At 37.4% G+C, this 22,065-nt stretch overlaps 1 protein-coding gene across 2 annotated transcripts in view; it reads right to left on the reverse strand.

Moving 5' to 3' along the window:
- Positions 1-1,280: 1,280 nt before the first annotated feature.
- eIF5B (eukaryotic translation initiation factor 5B) overlaps positions 1,281-22,065 on the reverse strand; it is a 43,052-nt gene continuing 22,267 nt past the window's right edge. Inside the window, exons 8-10 of one of the 2 annotated variants that reach the window (XM_044394453.2) lie at positions 20,021-20,128; positions 5,858-6,019; positions 1,281-1,727 (exon numbers count right to left, since the gene is read on the reverse strand). In XM_044394453.2, coding sequence (XP_044250388.1) covers positions 1,620-1,727; positions 5,858-6,019; positions 20,021-20,128 — 378 coding nt within the window. In that variant the 3' untranslated portion in view covers positions 1,281-1,619. The remainder of the gene's footprint in view (positions 1,728-5,857; positions 6,020-20,020; positions 20,129-22,065) is intronic. The other variant, XM_070214411.1, reaches the window with a different exon arrangement.

Genomic DNA, 22,065 nt, shown 5'->3' on the forward strand with positions numbered 1-22,065 from the left:
TTTAAGACGGAATTACGTGCCAGAAATAACGTAATGCGATACTAAAGCACTTGCAAATGGAACTTTTGCGAACCACTTATTGCCGCTGCACTTCTACCTCTACGCACATAAAGGTGCTTTAAACTTTATTGCACTTTTTACGAGCCAGTTTTTTTTCTTTCATTTTTTATTTGGGCAACGCGTCCGGTCGTTGTGACATTTTCTAGGAAACTGTTTTTGACAGCCGTTTGGGTGCATAAATATTGGACATAAAATATTATCAAAAGCAATCAATATTTGATGGTGCAGGATTTTAATTAAAATGGTAATCGATGTTGATTTGGCAAATGTTTAAATAAGTAATTAATAGCTTTATTTTATAGAGAACAATAAATATAGTTACCATTAATGTTTAATTTTCTAAATATTTATTTGAAATATTTAAATAGTACTCCTTACATCAACAAGATAGAAAGGAAAATACATATACTTTTACCGAAAAACCATTTCTTTATTTTCCACCTAAAACAGTATATTAATCCAAATATTAAAATATTTAATAAGCTCGTGTTTAAAGTCCCAATTGGCATTCAAACCGAACATTTTTGAATTAGTACATTTTTTCAAAAAATCATGAACGGAACTGTTTGAATTGCAAATGAGTTTAAAAATTCCCTAGCTAAATATATCAGTCCTTTATTTTACCTTGGTCCTTAATTGACCTGCTTATGTCGCTTATCCAATTGTCATCGACATTTTCTCCTTGACAAATCCCCCCGCCAGCGATATCTGGCTCAAGCACCTCGCTATAATGGCTGGCACTTGAGAGAACATTACCTCGAGGACAAATGGCGATGGTATGGGTATCCTGCCACACACTTGGAACTTGGAACTCGGAGCACTTGAGCCCATTCAGCACAGAACAGCCCAGCAAAAGCAGCCACAGCCCGTTTGAAGGATACTTTTCGCACAGGCGAGCATTTGCGTCATTCACAAAACTGCGGCTCGTAACTTTGCCACATACTTTGGTGCAGCGGCAGCAACTGCGACACAATTGTCCTTCCAGCAGAGGCTCCTAGGTGAATGAACCGGCTGGGCGGATGACCCAGTTTTTTGGGCTGCAGCAGAGCCACATCCATTCATCGGCATCCTTGTCGCGTTCAATGACACAACAGCAGCAGCAGCAGTGGCGGCGGGCTATGAATGAAAAAAGGACCTGTGCGCATGCCAAGTGGGTCAATATCCTTTGCCGTGACGTCACCAGTGACACAGTTAACCCAGAGTCTGCATAGTTTCAACTCTTCTTTCGGTTGTACAACATTATTTTCTTTGCATTTTATTCTAAGTTTGGCTCTAACAAAAATCGCAGGCAATAAATGGATACTCGCAATAAGCGTTTTACAAAAATTTGATTTAAAACCATTATAACAGAGTTTCAGAGTTTGTTTCTTCAAGCGACTGTAAAACCATAAAAATGAAACTAAGCTTAAGGAGAAGAAGGATCCTCTGTTTCTATCGGGGATTAGAGAGGATACACCACAAGCGCACAGTCTGTAGTTTGATTAGTTTTCTTTTCTTTTCTTTCTTCAGCGAAATTCTCTCGTCTGTTGTACGTTTGAAATTTTGGCTAGCGAATTCGCTTATAAGATCTCGAAGAGCTTCTTCAGTTCCACCATCAGCGACCAGTCCGCCTTGATTAGGTCGTCGCGGAAGTAATCCTTGCAGGCATCGATGCTCTGGCGAGAGATCTGTAAGAAAAAGAGTTTAAAAACCATTTTAGAAAATCTTAAAAAAAGAAAATAACTATAAATAAATATTGAGATACTTTAAATTCGGCTAATATTACTAATATATACTAGAAATCTAGTATATTTTTATGAAAATTCCATTAAATCAAAGGGAAACCATTAATAACATTTACTTTATAATTGGGTAATAGTTTAAAAATAGTTTATGATTAAAATAAATATTGCAACTTATTAAATTCAGATAATATCACTATTAAATACTAGAAATCTAGTATTTTTTTTTGTTTTTCCCTGGCGATCGATCAATTACAGTTACTTTATAATTCGCTAACCAATAAGAAAACATAATTTTCTCAAAAAACCCCTCGACGAATAGACTTTCAATAAAAACCAAAAATAATTAAAAGTCCATTAAAATACTAGAAATCAACCGCAGGGTGAAATTGTAGTAATATTTTCAACCCGTGCGCCTATAAATGCATATTAATAACACACTGCGCTACACATAAATCATTTGCATTATCAATTCAGCAACAAAAAAAGTATAATTGGAACGTGCCAATTGTCATAACTCCAAAAGGGAGATTCGAAATGCAGAGGACGGGGTGGGTGCTCCATCAATCAAATGACGGAACGGCACGTGTCTCCAGTTCGGGGTCTCCAGTTCTCTACTACAAACCCCTCCACCAGACATATGGCGCATAACAATTAAAATCATTTTCAATACAATACTCTTTTATTTTTCCCCATCTTTTTCGTATCCGATTCAGCTTGACTTTATGCCCCGGCGAACGCTTTATCGAAGCTATTTTAGTGTCGCCATTTTTTATGGCGCCTTTTTAATGCGTTTTTTAATGCCTCGCATTTATGGCGAGAGCAGTCAGTCGGTCCGCCCGAAGACCTTATGAATAGTTCCACTTTCAGGCCCCCCAAAAGTCTGATTACAGCACAGGCCCTTGATAAAGACAGGCACTCTGTCCTTTGTCTGTCTGATATTCCCCGTTCCCTCTTAATTATTATTTTTATTCTCATTTTTTATTTTGTTTTTGGCGCATCGCATATTAATTAGGCTCGATCAATGGTTTTGATTATTGGAGCCGTATTTATATTTATGTACAAAAGATTTCTCTAAACGATAAGAGGTCTCTCAAGGAGTCCCCATTTATGGCCATGCATATTAAATGGACTTTTGTTCGCTTTTTCAAGAGTTGAAGGATATTAAAGACAGAGCCTGAATTTAAGTAGCTATTGATTGGTTATCTAGCCAAAATTAACGTTTATTTGCCTTGCTGATTTCGCTTTATAAACGCCATTGTTCGGTTAATCAGTAAATCCTATTATCTGCTTGCTGCGAATTTTCCGCATAAAGGATGCGATGCTGCATTCTCTTTGTTCCATTGAAATTGACCCCCCTTTAACTGCAAAATCTCGACTAATTGCTGCTATTTTTAGCTTCGCTAAAGCCAAAGGCCTTGTCCAATTTTGCAAGTGAACCCGCAAGGCCGAAACCCAAACCAAAACCAAAGTCATTTATGGTTGACCTCAGCTCCAATTTTCAAAGGGGAGTTTCGAGGTTCTGGGGTTGGGTTCTATGCTCCATGCTCTCTGCTCCATTTTGGGTCGCCGAATGCGTCATAGCTGATAAAAGGCGAGTGCACAAATTAAAGCCAAAATAAAAAAAAAACAAAAAAAAAAACACCGCAGAAACGGCGAAAACCGAACCCGCTGCACAAAAACACACTCATACAGCCAAAAACTGGGTCGACATCCGAGAAAACTGGGTTAGCTCGATGATGACGATGCTCTCGGGGGGTCAATGAACTATATATCTATATATAGATGCAAGTGCACTACCGTGGAAGGTAAAACGTGACGTCAGCCGGCGGCGACTCGGGTCAAATACTCTTCATATATATATATATTTTTCTAGGGGTGATGGAGGCCCTCTGCATGCATAAGTACGTATCATCAGGTCAGCCATGACATAATACCCTTTCATGGCTCCCAGGTTCTTGGTTCTTAGTTCTTGGCTCTTCGTTCGTCCCTGCAAAGCCAATAGCAATAGCATTGAGGGCTATAAATAGTCAGTCAGTTGGGCGGAGTGGAGTGGGGAGTGGGGTGTGTCAATTGGGGTGGTGGCATCCAGCTTAATAGCTTTTGATGGAGGCTGCTCTGCTGCACTGGGAAAACCCCACAAGGTATAGGGCTAACGATAAAATAATAATGTGACAACCTAATTAGAGTTAATTGGAAAATTGTGCACGAAAGAAGGTTGGCGGATTTTGGATTGAGTTTCTGGTAATTTAAATGCTAGATTTAGCTCGTGAAATAAATACTTTTACTAATCCAAACGATTTAAAATAATATTTCATATGTGTTTTCGAAATCGATATTATCGAATCGATATTGTAAAAATAACGAAAATTCAAGCTCTTTTTAAAAAAGATTGAACGGGAATTTAAATCTTAATAAACAAATTAGGTAAATTAGGTAAATTAAACTAAAGAATATAATAAATTGATAAAGTTAATAGACATTATGTATTTATTTAAAAAATCTATTAAACTAAATTAAATTTAATATATGGATTTAATCAGCAAATACATAAATGAAATAAAAGAAAACATTTCCGCATATTAGATCTTACTTCAAATTCTTTGCTTATTTCTTTAATAATAAACATTATTTTTTGGCAGTGCCAAATTTATCATTCAATTTGTAGGCCTAAAAATACATCTATTCATCTTTATTTTTACGCAGCATTAATTGAATAAAGCGCGCTGCCAACTCAATGGGCAATTAGCGCCGCCTGGCGTTTTGACGTCACCGATGTCACCCGCTGATAAGGGCGAAAAATGAATCGAAAATTAAGTTAGCTATCGATTTTGGTTTTCAGCCTTCAACAATATTCACCCTCCCTATGGAACCACCCACTCTTGAAGGGCGCTTGACGTCAGAGCTCGGTAAGTAATTGTTAATCAAATGATTGAACGAAAGGAAGTTGCAAAGACCTTTCAACGCCACTTAAGCCAGTTAAGTCATCGATCCGAGGCGATTGTTGTTGCTTTTGGTGTTGTAGCCACTTAACACTTAACACACAACTTGGCCATGTAATTTGATAAGCCAGCTGGGCCCAAAGTGGAAGTGACCAAGGTGAGGAGGTCTCTGGAGGTGGAGTGGGCTTGCACCTGGCCATCTAAAATCTAAAGCATGTAAACACCATACCCATTCCCGCCTTCATTTCCAGGTGCAATTGACAACTTTGGCACTGGCACTTGGGCACTTCCCCCGCTTTACGATTGTCGTTGAACTTAAGTGATTTGCACTCGAATTCGTACCCAATAATGGCCTATCATTCGCTCAATTAAAGCAAATTGATAGTAGAAATGTTCGAAATGCCCACTAAATTAATTGACCGAAATTCAATATTATTCTAACAATCTATTTGCTTTGAAATAGGCAGCTTAATTAATTTTCACTGTGTACTTCTGTGGTTTAAGTAATAGAAGTGGATTGCTTATGTGTACTTGATTTTAGACCTTTCTACTATAATTATAATAAGGAAAATGAATTGGCTTTAAGAAAAAAAGAGTTTTTTTTATATTTATAATGGAATACATTTTAGAAGAGTTAATAAATTTGTATTAAAAATATTTAAAGTACCAATGAAGTTATTTAAAATATTTTTAATAAAAAATATTTAAAGTACCAATGAAATTATTTAAAATATTTTAAATAAAAAACATTAAGTTATCCAATTTTAAAAAGTTAAATCTTCATCCTTTTTCTTTGCAAAATTCTTAAAAAATTAAAAGAATTGTTTTTTTATCTTGCTAATTTTACTAAATTTTAAGAAGGCATTTAAAAACCCATTACTTATTTTTAGAAAGACACCAAAAGCCATTAAGAACAAGTAAGGCTACAATTGCAGCACTTCAGATATCTAATCCAGCCATAAACATCTACCACATGCCCGCCTAAGCGATGATATTGCGGTTCCCAACTTCCCCGACAATAATGCACTCGACTATATCTCGAGTTCCAAGTTGACTCTTCCGCTCCCGAATACTAATGAATTTATGGTACCTCAAGTGGTTAGGGTTCTTGAGAATAGGGTTCGATCGACTTACCTTGCTGATCAGCATGTCCTCGGCCTCAAAGTGGCGACCAAACATTTTCGGCGATTCACCGGGAATCGGATCGATCTTGACGCAAATCTCTTGACCCTTGCGCGCCGATTCGATTTGCTTGTGATTCGATTCGATGGAAGTCACGATTCCAATGTCCACAAACTGCAATCACAGAAAAAGAAGAAATGATCAGTGAAATTGTGAAAGTGTTTCTTTTTTGTTTTTTTTTTTTTTTGCATACGTGGCCCATGGGGCGTATGTGTAATATTGCGGCAAATTAGAAATAATCAGATGGCCAAAGGGAAATTTTATGGGCCGGGGACTTCCGCATGTCGTCGCCTGAATCGCTGATAAGTTTCGCCAACTCATTTAATATGCCAAAGCCGTAAAATAACTCCACGTTAAGCGCTAAATAAAAGGTTTGCCAAAAAAAACAGAAAAAAGGCAAAAAGTAGAATAGGCCGTGTGGGTGGGGAAATAATTGGGTGGTGGATGGGTGGGTCTTATCAGCGCATCTGGCGCGAGTTTCATATGCGGTGACCACTTCCTCAATTCCACTGATAAACTTGTGGGTGGTTAGTTGTCTGTACACTGCTCTGCTTATTTATGCTTTTTTGTATTTTGTGGAGTGCCGAGGGGCTTATTTGATAACATTTCAGACCAAACTCTGCCGGGCCACTGGTAAAAAATTTCATTAAATTAAATATTATCTAATATTAAGATTTAACATTTTCCTTAAATTATATTTACATTTTTTTTTAAATATTTAAAATGATTAAAATTGCGACCTTGTATGCTTCTTCTGATTTAACCTCACATTTACAGCATTTTAAATAAATACCAACTTTTAAATTTAAAAAAATACCAGCTTAAATGTTTATAAATTTCTTAAATTGAATAAACACATTTTTTAGGAAGCTGAGAAACAATTATGAACAATTTATGTATGGAGAAACCCTTTTAAAAATATTTTCTAAAATATTTTGACATTTTCTGAAATTAAATCTTGAAATTAAATCCCACATAAATCCGTTCTAGGCCCCAAGTTTTCTCGCTGTGCACTGGGCTCCTATCTCGATGGCCTAACAAAGTCATTGAACCAAATTGTAACATGTTTGTTGTCGTAACCCGTTTGCACTCGACAAAAACAAAACAGGAAACTGTTGCCAACGTCGCGTTTCCTGTGGGCGCCCCAATGGCGGTCGACGTCGCTGTCGCTGCCCTCGTTCGTATTTCATTCAAACCAAATAAATTATTGAAATTTTCTTCTTTTTTTTTGGTTTTGTTGTGTTGGCCTGTTGCTATCGGTGCAAATAGCTACATAGCACATTTACACACCCTCTAGAAGGCAAAATGGTGGCGGAAAAGGGGGTGGGTAGTGCGGGGGGTAGCAGCATTTGTCACCATTTCCTGTCGTTGATTACTCATACGCCCCGTTCCACACACGTCTTCCGCTGCGGCGGCGTCTTCGCCTTTTCGCGCTCTCTTCGAAAAATTTTCATTAAATGTGTTAATTTATTTCCATTTCCACACAATTTTTTCTTTCAACATTGCGCTTCTGCGGTGCGAGCCGGCAATTTTCGTCTTTTATGAGAGCAACGAAATCATCCCAGTGGGGGGATATTTATGATAGATATGCTATACATATAGGGCGCACAGGGAATAGGGGGCAAAAAAAATACAACCCAGCCCATACCAAATTCGTACCAAATGATGAGACGAGAAATTGATGGGCCTGTTGATGCAAGTGGCAAAAAAGAAAACCGACTTGAAAGGAGATAAATCGGCACAGAAATAAAGATTCTTATGGGAGAATTTTATTAGCAAAAAAAAAACAAAATAATGTTTGAATAAAAAAAGGAGATGGGATTCCCATTTAATAATACTTTAAAAAAATACTTATCAATGAAAAAAACACAGAAGTACTTTTTTTTTTTTTTTTTTAAGTATGAATTTTCACAAAAATAGTTATTTTCAAAAATTATTTTTTAAGATTTAAGATCGAATTAATATTTTAGGATTACAGAACTTTTCCTATGAACGATTTTTATAAAAAGCACAGTTTAGATCGACCTAAAAATAACTCAACAAAATCGGGATATTTTTTCACTTTTCGATGCCAAAGAAAACAGATTCTTTATTGGGCATCGAGAAAAAATTCGATGACGACGCGGCCGTCTCGTGTCGCCGAAAAACCGAAAAACCCAAACAAGTTGACTACGAAAACAACATTTTACATTCCACCTTTTTTTTTCTGTTCGATTTTGTGTATATTTTTTACAACTTTTTTTCTGGCTGGCAGATCATTTGAATGAGTGTGTGTGTATCGGCGTTTATCTAAAAATATGATTTATATATTTCGTGCAGACCGGATGTCGTCTATTTTCGAAAAAAGAGAAAAAAAGCGCTCGCTGCTCGTATGAATGAACAAAAACAACAAATCGAAAGCGAACAAAACGAGATTCAAAAACAATTTGGCTTTTTGTGAAATGTTTGATAGAGAGCGACACAACAAGAAGAGAGACAAACAAATAGATTGTGTGATATCTTTTTTTTTATTTCATTTTCGGGCTGCGCAAACATTTTAGTGACACAATTCTCTGATTTCTTTGCAGCTTGTTTATGCTGTTGTCAGCAGGAAACACTAAATTAGTTGACCGTAGAGAGAATTACCCCATATATATAAAAATATATATATGTCAAAGACGAAAATTCGCAACATCCGTCGAGCGGGGGACTCCAAAAAAATAAATATATATATTTCAGGGCCTTTGAGTCTGCGCAGCTGCAACTTCGAGTGGCCTCGAAAGAAAAAAAACAGTAGCCGCATCAATTTTTCCAATCTCGGCTGCCGGTCTTGGATTTGGATTCTCCTCAACCAAATCTTCAGCCCCTCGGGGCTGCTGATCTACGCTTTTCAAATGGGTTGCTGGGACCCACAACAACAAGAAACTTGCCTACGTCATGCTTTTCGAGGGAGAAAGAAGAACTTGTCGCTGAGACTCGCTGAGTTTAGCCCGCAAGCCCCCACATTTGAGGAAGCATTTATATATAGTCATCATCACCGTGATCGCTATGAACATGATCACGATCCATCCGTCCACGGACCACCAGATAACCAGATAACCCCACTCAGCTAGCTGCCCACAACTTTTCGGGAGGAGGAGGAGGAGGAGTAGTAGTGGATGGCAGATGGAAGACAACCTGAGGAGATCTTGGTAGCTGAATAACTGGAGAGGGGGTAAATGGCAGAGTAGGTGTACAGCAGGGCTGGAGTACTATTTAAATATTTACAAGTCTAATTATTTATAATATAAAAATAAAATCATTAAAAGTGCTTAATAAGTTTAAAACATTGAAGAAAATTTGCAAATAATATTAATTCATATTCCAGTGTTTAACAAACATTATTGAAGGGGAGAAATAAATGTAGTGTTGGTAAAAACTATTGGTAAAATGTTACAAATTTTCTTTAAATATTTTTAAAATATGAATAAATCATAAAAAAGGACTAATATAGAAAGTTAAAAAAAAGTTTTTATTAAAAAGATAACTGGAGTAAAAATATAAAATTTTTGTTTGTAGAATACAGTGTTGGTAAACTGATTCTGAAGCAAATAGTAAAACTAGAGCCAGTAAAATGATAATGCTATGATTTATTCTAGATTTTTTTTAGATTTTTCAGCTATTATCCAACCCTAAAGTACCTCCACCTCACTGCCCAAAAACGGTCGATCTCGACCCCCGGCTCATCTCGAGCCATGCAACGCCCAGCGACATGGCTTTCAACGGCAATAACAATGCCAACAACACCTACCAAATGAGCCAAGACAGCCACGACTCCTCCTCTCTAAGCCATCTATTCATCGTCATCGTCAGCAGAAGTCTAGTCATGCTCATTAGCATCTCGAGTCTGAATCTCCATCTCCATTTCCACTTCCACTAGCATTTCCATCTGCAGTGCAGCAGCAACGCCCACAATCAACACTCGCCACTCGTAGGAGGCCAAAAAGAAAATCTTTCACTCACAGGAAGTTGGTGGGCAACCTCATCATCAGGCCATCAGACCATCAGCCATCAAAATTCAAGTAAATCCCAGGTGGGTGTTGTGTTTTGTATGCTGTGTGTGTGTGTGTGTGTTGCCAAGGTGTTAAGGAGCGGCAGCAACCTCCGCTGATTAGAAATGATTAGCGGACTGCTTGAATATCTATATCTCGCTTGTTATTAGTATTCGTAGTTTGCGCCACTCGAAAAGCGAAAATTAAAGCCCATTGATTATTGTTTAATTTGTTTGGGTTAACGCCGTGCTATCGGACATCGGAAATACTTGATAGATAGCCGCCCAGCTGTTCGGCATATGGCATATATTAATCAGTAGTGTCAATAAAGTTTGGGGCCACCAGTATCCATCCATATGTGTATTCTAATCCGAGTGCAAAACAATCAATTATGCCGCCGAGGTGATTGAATTTGAAGCGCTAGCGAAATGATGAAACCATTTGATGAACCATTTCGATAAGAATCGAACAAAGAATATATAAAAATACACACAAAAACGGTGATAAGAAAACCGAAAAATGCAAGCTAAATTGGACTCTGGTCGGGAGGAAGTGAATGCGAGTAGTTGGGTTGAGTAGGTGAGTCGAGTTATCAGTTATCACCAAAATCGTATCAAGTTCAATGCCTGACTTAATAGCTATTATTAATTTTTTTTCGCTTGGCCTCTGGGAGTCTCGTCTCCAAGGTTCTGGCGTCTCACTTGGCGACCATAAAATATTATTTCATTGTCGGGGAAAACCGCAGCCATATAAAAAATATACTTCAAGTAGATTCTGCCCTGTTTCTTTAACAAAAGTTGAGTTTGCGGAAGTTGTTATTTCACCATCTACTTGAAGTGGTGTAAACAAATAGTAAATTTCCTCGGGGATCAATGGAAATTTTTAATAGAATTTAAATCGAAAAATATTATATCAATGATTAAGAAAAATAGAAATTATTAAAATAAATATATAAAAGTAGTTAGGGGCTGTCCATATATTACGTAATCACCTAGGGGGGGGGAGGGGGTCATTGAAATGATTATGTTTGATTACATGGGGAGGGGGGGTCTTGCACAATGATTACGTAATCATTTTATATGTATTTTTTTATTTAAAGAATTTTTTTAAAAACTTTTTTTCTTTAAATATATCTGCAAACTTAGATAGGAAAGCAGAGAAAAATTTTTTTTAGTGGCTGGGCGGCGAGAAAGAGAATGTTTAGTGGTTCAATCACACGAAGAATGCGAAGACCTGGAATGGCTTGACGAAGAGTATGTTGGAGATAATTTCAGCGTACACGAACCGAATGTGTCATACCAAACTCCATTTATAAGCAATATTAAAGATTGGGTTGCATCTCTGTTTGAATCCACATATTAAAACAAAAAAAATTTTATTCTTGGGATTACTTAATCATTGGTGGGGGGGGTATTTATTAAAAGATTACGTTTGATCACCAAGGGGGGGAGGGGGTCAAAAATCAGCAAAAACGTGATTACGTAATATATGGACAGCCCCTTACTGATATATCATTATATTTATAAACTACAAATATTAAATCCAAAGAACGCTTTAAAACACGGACTATGAAATCAAATTTATAAATTACAAAATATAAATATTACATCTAAAGGGTATTTTAAAATGCAAAAATATATAAAAATATAAATATTAGATAATTTGAACTTTTTACAAATCTGATTAAAGTGCACTTCTAATAATACTTTTTTATTGAACACTTAATGATTTTCTTATCCTGACCTATACTACCAATAAACTTATTTAGCCCTTTTATCGCTCGTAATATTTATCTGAAACTCGAATGGTGCCTCCCACAAGATTATCAGCAAACTCAAACAGTTGTGAATTATTACGACAGTGGAAAACAAGAAGCGTAGTTTAAGAAAAAGTCATCAAGCAAGTTTAAACTGAACCGAAACTTGCCAGACAATTTGTCAGCCCTTTTCTGCTGCCGGTTTATTGTTCCACTTAGTTGGGAACATTTTCGCGTAGGTGTTACGTCTGCTCTTTATAATATTTCCCCTTTTTTTCTGTGCGCTTTTTTATTATTTTTATGGCCTGCACCACGAAAACATTTAGCGATTAAACAAACGTCAATTAAGTATATTTATTTTGGGTGCGCGTGTAAATGGGTGGAAAAAAGTGGAAGAAGCAGCTGAGAATAAGAACGTTTTTATGCCAGTTTTCCGTCGCTTTTTGTGCAAATTCAGCATTTCCGGCCAAGAAAAACTGAAATGTGACGAAGGCGACCAACTGACCGAGCAAAAGCGAAATAAAACCAACAGAAAACAGCAACGACGACGTCAATTTCCAAGCCGCAAAAACAAAAGGCAAAAGCAAAAAAAAAAAGAAATACAAAAAATAAAAAAAAAAAAAGAAATACAGAGAGCGGCGAGTAATTTGCTAATTACGCTAATTTCTTTTGTTGTTGCTGGTCGGTCTGCTTTTATTGCAATTGCCATTTGTAATAGCAGCCATTGTTGCTGTTGCGATGCCTGTTTATTTTCATAGTAAAATAAATATATAAGGCACTCGTACATAGAAAGAAAAAAATGTAGGATTTTAAATAATAGTTCCGGATTTTTCAAATCAATTTAAAACAATGTTTTCTAAACATTTTAATAGTTTATCAAATTATTAAAATTTTATTTATTATTTTCATTGTTGAAATGCAATACCCTTACATTATACAATATTTAAAAAATAATATAGAGGTTAAATGTTAAAGATATTCCTGTAATTTTAAGCCATAATTTAATAAATATTAGATTTTATATGAAACATCTTGCTTTTCTTTGAATATAGATATCTGTGTTTTGTTTTGTGTAGATGCAGATACATGAAGACGGGGCAAAAAAAAGCGCGTATCTAAGCGGATTTTACTATCTTATCGTTTGCCCGAATGGGTCTGTATGTGTGCCAATGTATCCGAGTGTGTGCCATATATGTATGTGTGTGTTTTATGGCCGTCGAAACACGAAGCTCCCCGCACCACCCACCGCCCACCTACCGCCCCTCCCATCCGCAAATGGCCTAGGCAATAGTCAAGGCAACAACAGGAAATAAGCATTTTTATGAATGAAACGAAAGCGAGACACAGACAAACAAACAAATAGAGAGACCCGCACACAGATACACACCCATACATGGCCAGAGGCACTTACAGTTATGTGCCAAATGTTTAGCTTAAATACAGTAGGCGATATAACACTTACTTATGGCTATAAATACTATTCAATTAAATCTTAGGGCTTAAAACAGATTGCAATCCCTTTAATAAAGTATACAACCAAATTTACATTTCCAATTACATTTTAAAACATGTTTATTAAGTTATATGTTTTTTAATTTATAAATTTAAATATAAATAAATATTTACATTTTTCTTTGGTGTAACAAATAATTGCAATATGGTTTGTAATTCATACAAAAATTAAACCATATTTAAATTCAAACTAAAGTCACTCAGACTACAAAATCAGTAACTAGAACACTCCACCTATTTTAGTCACTCCGCCCCAGCGATATTTATACCTATCCATTTTGGGAGGAAAAAAATACTTTGTTATATAGATTTGTATTTGTAGCTTTCATTCATAAGTTGCTACCCGCCTATTGTGTTGTTGTTGTTGCCACTATTTGTTATGGTCTGTTTGCTCTATTTTATATTAAAAGCTTTTATTGCGACCGTATCCGATAGATACAGGCACATTTTGAATGGCAGAGTGCGCCCACATGTCTTCCAACTGTTCTATTACGAAATCTCCGACGTTGCCCCTGCTTATCATAATAAGATACAAATGTATCTAGTAGATGATGGGTTGGGTTGGGTTGGACCATTCATAAAAATCCCATTTCATTCATAAAGTGAATTTCCGTTTTCCCGCCGTTTCGGCACGTTCAGAACAAAACACACCTGCCTTATCTCGGGGGTTGCTGCTCTACTCACTCACTTCCTACTATTCGGTATTTGATGGTACTTCCTACACTTCCTACACGGATCCTGCACTTCCGATTCCCTCTCCTTAGGGATTCCGCTGACCCCTGACTCCGAGCAGCTGGCAACCTCAGCACACTTATGCCATGAGTACTACAACTCCGTTTGCTATCTCTTTTTCCCCACTGGAATGCCTTTTCATTCATAAAATTATGGGATTACACATGGAAAAAAATTTAGCATTAAAATTATATCTTTAAATATTTATTTAAAAAACAAAAAAGTATTTCAAAACAAATTACTGTAATATAGTAAAAGAACAAATTTAGTATACAACATTTACTTTTAATATTTTAAAAAATAAAAAAATTTTGATTCATAAACCAATATAAAAATTCGAAAAAATTGTTTATAATATTTGTAATAATTCTAACATTTTATTTATTTTAAGTTCATAATTTAGTAAAAATATTTTCTCTCAGTACAGCCAATTATTTGGTTCCTACGTGCGGAAGCATTCACTTCCGTTCTACTTCCGTTCTGCCTCGGCCGGCTGAAAAACAGAGAAAGAAAAAAGAATGCAGCTGGCTGTCTTTGGGTCGCCGACAATCCGCTTCCGCAGCTCTTTCTCTTTCTCCATCTACATATAAGCACATAAGCAACCACCCCAACTTCTTTTGTATTTAATTACTGGTTCCGGTTCTTAGCGCTGTTTCTATCGCTTCATCTCACCATCCTCCTTACCATTATTATGTTTGTTCTTCGTGTGCCCCTTGTTGTTGCATTGTCTAAAGTGTTCTTTTGTCGCATACGTATCCGTAGTAAACCGATTTGAATTCCCGAACAACCCCAGAAATGGCGAAAGATGACGCAGTTCCGAATGCGAAGTGGCCGGAAATAATCATTGATTGTAATCTGAAGAATAGTGAGATACTCTTCACGGGTGGTTCTCAAAATTCGTTGGGTAAGAAGATCTTGAGAGATCTTTTGGGTATTATCATAGAGATAATCGGAGTGTTAATTTTTAAGTGTTCGGGTCACTTGTTCAAATATCTTTTGCATTACGTTAAGAAAATCATAAATTCTTGGAACAGATATTCGAATTTTTAAAACTCAAGTGATTATATATTAAAAAAAATTACCAAAATCTTTTTTTGATTCACTCTAATATCCCTGCTAAATAAAGAAAACAATCTAGGGGATTTCCCAACCCCATATCATTCTTTTCCCCCATAAAATATACACTTTCACAATCGCAGTGCCAAAGCTCTTAAGACTCTTTCACTCAGCGAAGAATCATTCATTCACAAGAAAAAAGAATTGCGTAGATCAACTCGGTTCTTATTGCGGCGACAACGGAAGTCGTAAGCCCATGAAGGCTCAACAATTGAGGCGAACGGCGAAATAAAAAATAATACTTAAATCTCGCACTTAAATGCCCCGACAGGTCTGAGAATAATCAGAAATGATACAGAAGGAGGGGCCTTTCGGGGGGGAGGTGGAGACACCCTTACCTACTTAAACTTAACTCGCAGCCCATAAATTAGGCAAGATCAACAGAAAAAGGGAAGGAGGCCACCGATCGGAACGAAAGGCAAGGCAAACTACTTGCTACTATATAAATATACCGATACGTGTATATATAAATCGAAAAACTGCAAGAGGCCGAGCCCGAGGCCATTTAATTAACAAAAACCAGCAGTAGCAGCGCACTGAATGAGCTTTCATTTCCGCTACAACACAGGCACCACTTGGGGCATGAATGAAAATATTAAAAGATATCGATCGCCTTCGATTCGATCTCACTCTCCATCTCCATAACATAACATCCACCGGGTGCAACCGAAAACTCTTTCTGGCACCAGATTTCTGGTTTCTCTGCGGTTTTGGTTTTGTGTTGTTTTGTTTTGGGGTTTGGGTAAAAGCAAAGGCAAACGCAACAGCACAACAGGCCGCAAAATAATATCTATATACACATATGCAAGACGATCTGCAAGTGATCTGCCCAGAGTCTGTCTCCCCGGCTTTAAAGACCGTCTTTAGGAGGCAACCAGATTGCAGGCAATTACAGTGGAGATTCTCCTAAGTACATTAAAAAATGTCTAGCGAAGAAAAATACTTAATAAATATTTTTATAAGATTTAAGGGATATCATTAGTATAATTGCATGCTATTGAATATTTTTAAAATATAATAAACTTAACTTCTGTAAATATGAATTACTTTTAGTTCTGTGTCCCCAAAGATTATAATAATTATTGCTATTGGTACTAACTGCAAGTCATAAAGAAAATATTTCTTTGAAATGATTGTTTCCACTTCGGGCGAAATCCTTTCTTAGTAAAATTCTTAGCTATAAAAAGAATATTTGGTAAAAATATGGATTTCATAGGTTTAATAGTTTAGGCTCTGCATTAAACCTCTCTTTTTTTAAGCACAGTTTTATATATATTGAAAATAAAAACCATTCCTATTCTGACTTCTTTTAATTTCTTTAAGAAAATCTTATCCAAAACCTCAAGGAATATTATTATTTTTGATCGCTAGAGATCTAATTTAATCGAACTGGAAAAGTTCGTATAACATAAGTTGTACTGTAGTAGCCTTAGCTAGATATCCCCCTGTATAAATTGCTCGTAGACTCGTACACATTCGCATCGCAACGTCCATATGTTAAGTGACTGATGGATTTGGATTTGGCGCTGGGTAACGCCTCCAACTTCCGTTTGCTGTTTTGGCTTTTGGTTTTTAGTTTTTAAGTGCAGGCAGGCCGAGAGTTGCGAGTTGCGAGTTGCGAGGAGGGAAAATAAATGTATTCGCCGGTAGATGTGTAGATGCAGATGATCGGCAATGGTCCAATGATCCACTCCATGCTCCTCCGTGCTCCAAGATGATGGTGATGTCAGTCAGTGGGAGACGACGACGACGGCGGTTGAGGATGTGCGAGAGTGGGGCGTGTTTGGCTTAGATTGTGCCTTCGATAAAGTGAAACTCTTTGATGTACGAGCTGTACGGGGGCTGATCGAGGCGGATCTGATGAGACCGGAGGATAAACAACGAGTCGAAAGAGTTAAAATGTATAAGAAAGAGCAGCTAAGATTCCCTCGATCGCTGCTTAATTAGTCGCGGTGACCCTCAAGGCTAAGTTTTCTGGAAGGTGGATAGATGGATGGATGGATCATCAACAATTGGATTTGAGGATCGGGGAAAAAGGGGGAACTTTTAATTGAATTCGATGGGGAAGTTCATTCTTTTTCCGTAGAGGAAACGATCCTCTGAGATCATCGGAGATAATTTCCCTAAATATCCGATTGATCAGGCGATGGTTTTTAGTGTTTACCTTAAAGCTGTGGAAATTTTAAGGAAGCAATTAAGGTGTTTATTCTTGTTATTTTAATATCTCTAGAGGTTTTTGTGGGAAATTTAGATGGCTTTTTAATTCGATATCTTTAATGTTTGTATATCTTAGCTGTATGCAAATATTTATTATATTTTGTATTCCTTTTTTTTAAATTAGTTGTTTATTTTAGTTTAAATCTAAAGAAAATACTTTATGAAATTCCCAGAATTTTATTTATTTTTCCTTCCCCTAGAATACGGTTAATCACTTCCCCTGCTAACCCCAAGAAACCAATGAACCCCTGACCATCCATTGATCCCTCACCCTTATTAACCCCTTTGAACCGTCTGCAGACATATCCCGTTACCGCATTTTGACCCTTGCAGTGCCCCCAATATTCTCAGGGGTTAAGGGTTGAATGGTCACCTGTTTAACCCCCGGGGCCAAAATGTAATGACAAACACCAAAACCGAAAAACGGGAAGTGGAAGTGGTTTGAGCTCTGTCATTCTGTCGTTTCGTTTCGTTTCGTGTGTGAGAACGGATGTTTTGGCCAGCTTGAAAACAATTACGCGGACCGAGAGAAACAAAGGCCAGGCCAAGAAACCAAGTGATCGGAGTGGCCTGCTATTACAGATTTAATTATATAATTAATAAATGTAATCAACGGCCAGCCAGGCAGCAAAGACAAGGGCCAAAGACGAAAGAGAGACCATCTGGCAGGGAAACCGAGTCACTGGCACGCATGCGCAGCACAGCATCGAGAGGAAGTTGTCGCTGGGAGAAAGGGGAGACTTGTGAAGAAGAGGGTCTGGAAGAATTGCCGAAGAACTGGAGAGAGAAGTCCCCAACCCTTTCGAACGACTACGAAGAACGCTCCCCCAGCTGCAAGTCAACGGAAATCGCAAAGGCAAAAAAGCAACCGGGCAAAGAGGCAAAACAGCGACAAAACTGCCAACCGACGACCAGACCAGGATGGCCCAGCATTCTTGGGCAGAAATGAAGTGCAGATCTAAAGTAGAATTGGATCAGGTCGGGGGAATGGACATGGACATGTGGGCCTGGAGCAGGGGTTAGCAAACGATCACATGTGTGTGCCGGCGGATTGTGAGCTCAGATTGTGGGGACTTTAGGAATCAGCTACAACTTTTAAATATATTATTAAAATAATATTTTAATATTTATCTAGCACCAGATCTGCGCTAAAAATCTCTAAAGTTACAAAACCTTTTTTAAAGGTGTCTAAAAGTATGCTACGATTAATTTTAGTCCTGGTAGTATTAGGGGAAAATCCTACATGTCAATGTTGTATTTTTTATAGCATTCTTTTAGACACTTTTTTAAGTATTTTCGTAATTTCACAGATTTTTGTGGCATTTCTTGATAAAGAACATTTTTAACAATTCAAGAAAAAAATCTATTATTAAGAATGTAGAAGGAATTGATACAAAATGTATTTTTTAAATTATGTAAAATATATTTAAACACCCTCCAGAATCCATATAATCTATCTAAACGAATCGTAGGGTATTTCCCGCACAAAAATCAGTATTAAAGCTGGCAAAAAGCGAGAGGGAAGAGGCCATTGAGAGCGAGGGGGAGAGAGAGAAGGAAGACGTTAAAAAGAATGACGATGAATGACGGGAAGCGCACAGCTTAGCAGCGCTCTCTTGGATAATTGAGGAAGTTATAATTGCCAATGAATGCCTCCTGCTCCTGCTTCTGCTTCTGCTCCTTCTGCCGCTTCTTTTTCCTCCTGCTGGTAAAAAGTCAAGAGCGGTACGGGAAGCAGAACATAAACCCTTTGGCACAAGATCGAAGAAGCGACAAAAACCAACGACCAACGACGACGACAGAGGTGGAAAGGAAACAGTTGTTGTCTTTGGCAACGGGAAACAGGACATGTCTGCGCATAAATTGAAATGAGTGTCGTCGTTCCTTCTTTATTTTGTTTTTTTTTATATCATCATCAACGGAAGGACAATAATTGAGGGCCCGGCAAAGCCAGTCGGTGGTTATTATGATGGAATTCAGTAAACGCTTTGCGGCGCAATTCGTTCGGTCGATGAGCTAATAACTATTTGCCCATCTTTCCCCAACACAATTGAGAATACTGGATATAATAATGAAAATAAAACCGCACCACCTGTGTCAACAATGAAAAGCTGCCCCGCCAAAGGTAGCAAATCAAACAAACAGCTCATTGGAGGCTCCTTATTATTATATACTTGATACTTGACACGATTTCCAAGACAACACAACACGGCACTCCGCACATATCCGCAAAGACAAGGACTTTCATTGTGCGTCCCATTGTGCCGCATAGAAGAAGAACCCAGAAGAACCCCAAACCATCGCGATCTACACCGCCGATCTGCAGCACTCCTAAATAAATGCGTGCCTATTGAATGGAACCTTTTGTGGGACGAAACGCGCAGAATAGTTAAATATTTGCCAGCGAATAGATTGTGACAGCAGGGAAAAAATATTATTGAAAGGTTGACTACATTTTTACTTTCAATATTTGTAGAAAAAAAAATAATAACAATACTTAATAATAATATTATTATTATTAATCCCATAATGAAGAAATATTTAAATATCATTGATCAGTTCGGATGTAATAAAATTTAAGACTTTTTTTCTCCAACATTTAAGATAGTATACCAATATAGTCAGTTTCATAACATTTTGATTGGTTATAAAGGATACGATATAACCAAATGATAGTCCTTCAAATCTTTAAGTTCAAATTATCTTGAATTCAATTACTTACACAAAGTAGCAATTATATTAGTTATAATATATTTCTCTCAGTGCACTTACCTCCTTGCTGGGCACGCAAATTGGTGTGCCCACTTTGACAATGCCGTTCTCCACCATCACGCCCATCACGATCGGATCTCGGCTGTTGAATATGAACTGTGGCAGTATCTGTGGGATGGAATCGAAAAGATAGAGACAGAGAATGGGGGGAATTAGATCAATGACTGTTAGATAGACGATGATTTCGTTGGGGTATAACTAATAAGCGGCTCAATCGGGAACGATCGATAACGATGGGCCGGCTCTTAACTACTTTTTAAATAATGTCCGATAAATATGGTGGCTTAGGCGATGCCAACAACGGATTTTGTAAGATAACATAACAACTTTATGTCAGTCGGGAAATTGAGTACTCTTTAAATAGGGTTATACGTTTGTTGGGCTTTATCTTGAAAAAAAATGGAAAAAGCGCGTATCTTATAACTAATTTAAGCATACCTATATTTCATATAGTTTAATTTAAAAGCTAAAAATTTTCTAAATTATTTTGAAGTAAAAACTACTTCATTTTACATCTCTTGAGATTTTTATGAAATTTCTATAAAATTTATTTTATTTTTTAGGGTATCTTGTCCTTTTTTTGTGAAAATATTATTTACCCTCTATTTTCTAGTGCATTTTCCTATCGTTGTGGCCCATTAATAAAGTGCCCAGGCAACCTCCGACCAAAAACAACTTTGACTGCACCAAGAACAACTTAATTTCCGTTGCGTCAACTGTTGAAGAAGGCCTCAGCCTCAAATGGGAAGCCGCCTGCAGCAGCAGTTGAAGAAGCGGCACAATCTGAATCAGCCGGCATGGAAAATGGATCGTACGTTGCCGGGGAAAAACGAAAAGTGGCCCAGAGAACACGTTTCTCCAGCTTTAGCTCCACATGCACATGCCTATTCTCCATCCACCATCCACCATCCACCCAACTCCACGGCCAACTCCTTAAGACAGAAGGCGAGTTAATAACTCAAACTAAACAACGTCATTGTTATTACAAGACCTGCGACTGGGACTTACACTCTAGAGAATCGTTAAGTTCAAGCTGGCTGAATGCACTCGAAAAAATGATTTAAGACACCAGGTATTTATGCCTCTTAAAACTGAATAAAAATATAGAAAATCATTAGATTAACATATTTCAAATCTATCTAATAATTTTATAATTTTTGTTTAAATAAAAAAATAATGTAGTTTTTTTATTAAATTGATATTGATAAATACAAGTAAAGAGGGAATTAAAAAATCCTACTAAACAAAGATCTTTATAAAAAATGTTGTTTATTAATGTGTATGCTTTGCAGTTTCGTATACAATTTGTTGTTTTTAATTGTGGTTCAAGGAACTATAATTTCAAAAAGGTTATAATATTTATAATGCCAAAATTCGAGTGTACGAGATCGAAACAAATGCTACCAACAGCTGTGCGCTGTGTGTCCAATTACCAGCACAGTGGGAGCCCAGTGGCTAGAAGTGGTCTAGAGTGGACCAGAGTGGACCAAAAGTGGCCCCGAGTGGAGTGTAGAGTGTGGCGTGTTTAGTCCCAACATTGCATACGACCAAAATCTAATGATTGCCTATAAATCAAATACGCTGTTTAAACATTATTTGAGCAGGAAGTGTGGACGTGATGCAGGCGTCTGTTGGGATCTAAGGCTTTAATCGCTTGTTGAGTGGTTGTCTTGGCCCGGCTTATACCTACTATATATGTAGTAGTAGTATATCGTAGCCCCCAGCCACCAGCAGGAGTTTAGGCCCGTTCCATTCTTGTTGGCCAGCATCATTAAGCCAGCGTCAAGAGGAGACAAGCCACAGCTGGAGATCCATTCTGGGTCTTACTTGGATTTGTAGTCTCGAAGAGTTGGAGCGTTGGGAAATCGGAGTCTCGGTCTCATTCTCATTTTCAGTTCGCGGCAGATTGCATTTTACACCTGTAGCTTTCGGGGGTAATTGCAGCTGGGCGGAAGGTGCTCAGGGGGAAGTTGGAGGGACGGGGGGATAAGAAAATGGAACACGAACATGGGCACATTAAAATAATGTCTATAATGACACCGAGT

The sequence above is a fragment of the Drosophila takahashii genome, chromosome 3L, assembly GCF_030179915.1.
Source record: "Drosophila takahashii strain IR98-3 E-12201 chromosome 3L, DtakHiC1v2, whole genome shotgun sequence".
Taxonomy (NCBI): Eukaryota; Metazoa; Arthropoda; class Insecta; order Diptera; family Drosophilidae; genus Drosophila; species Drosophila takahashii.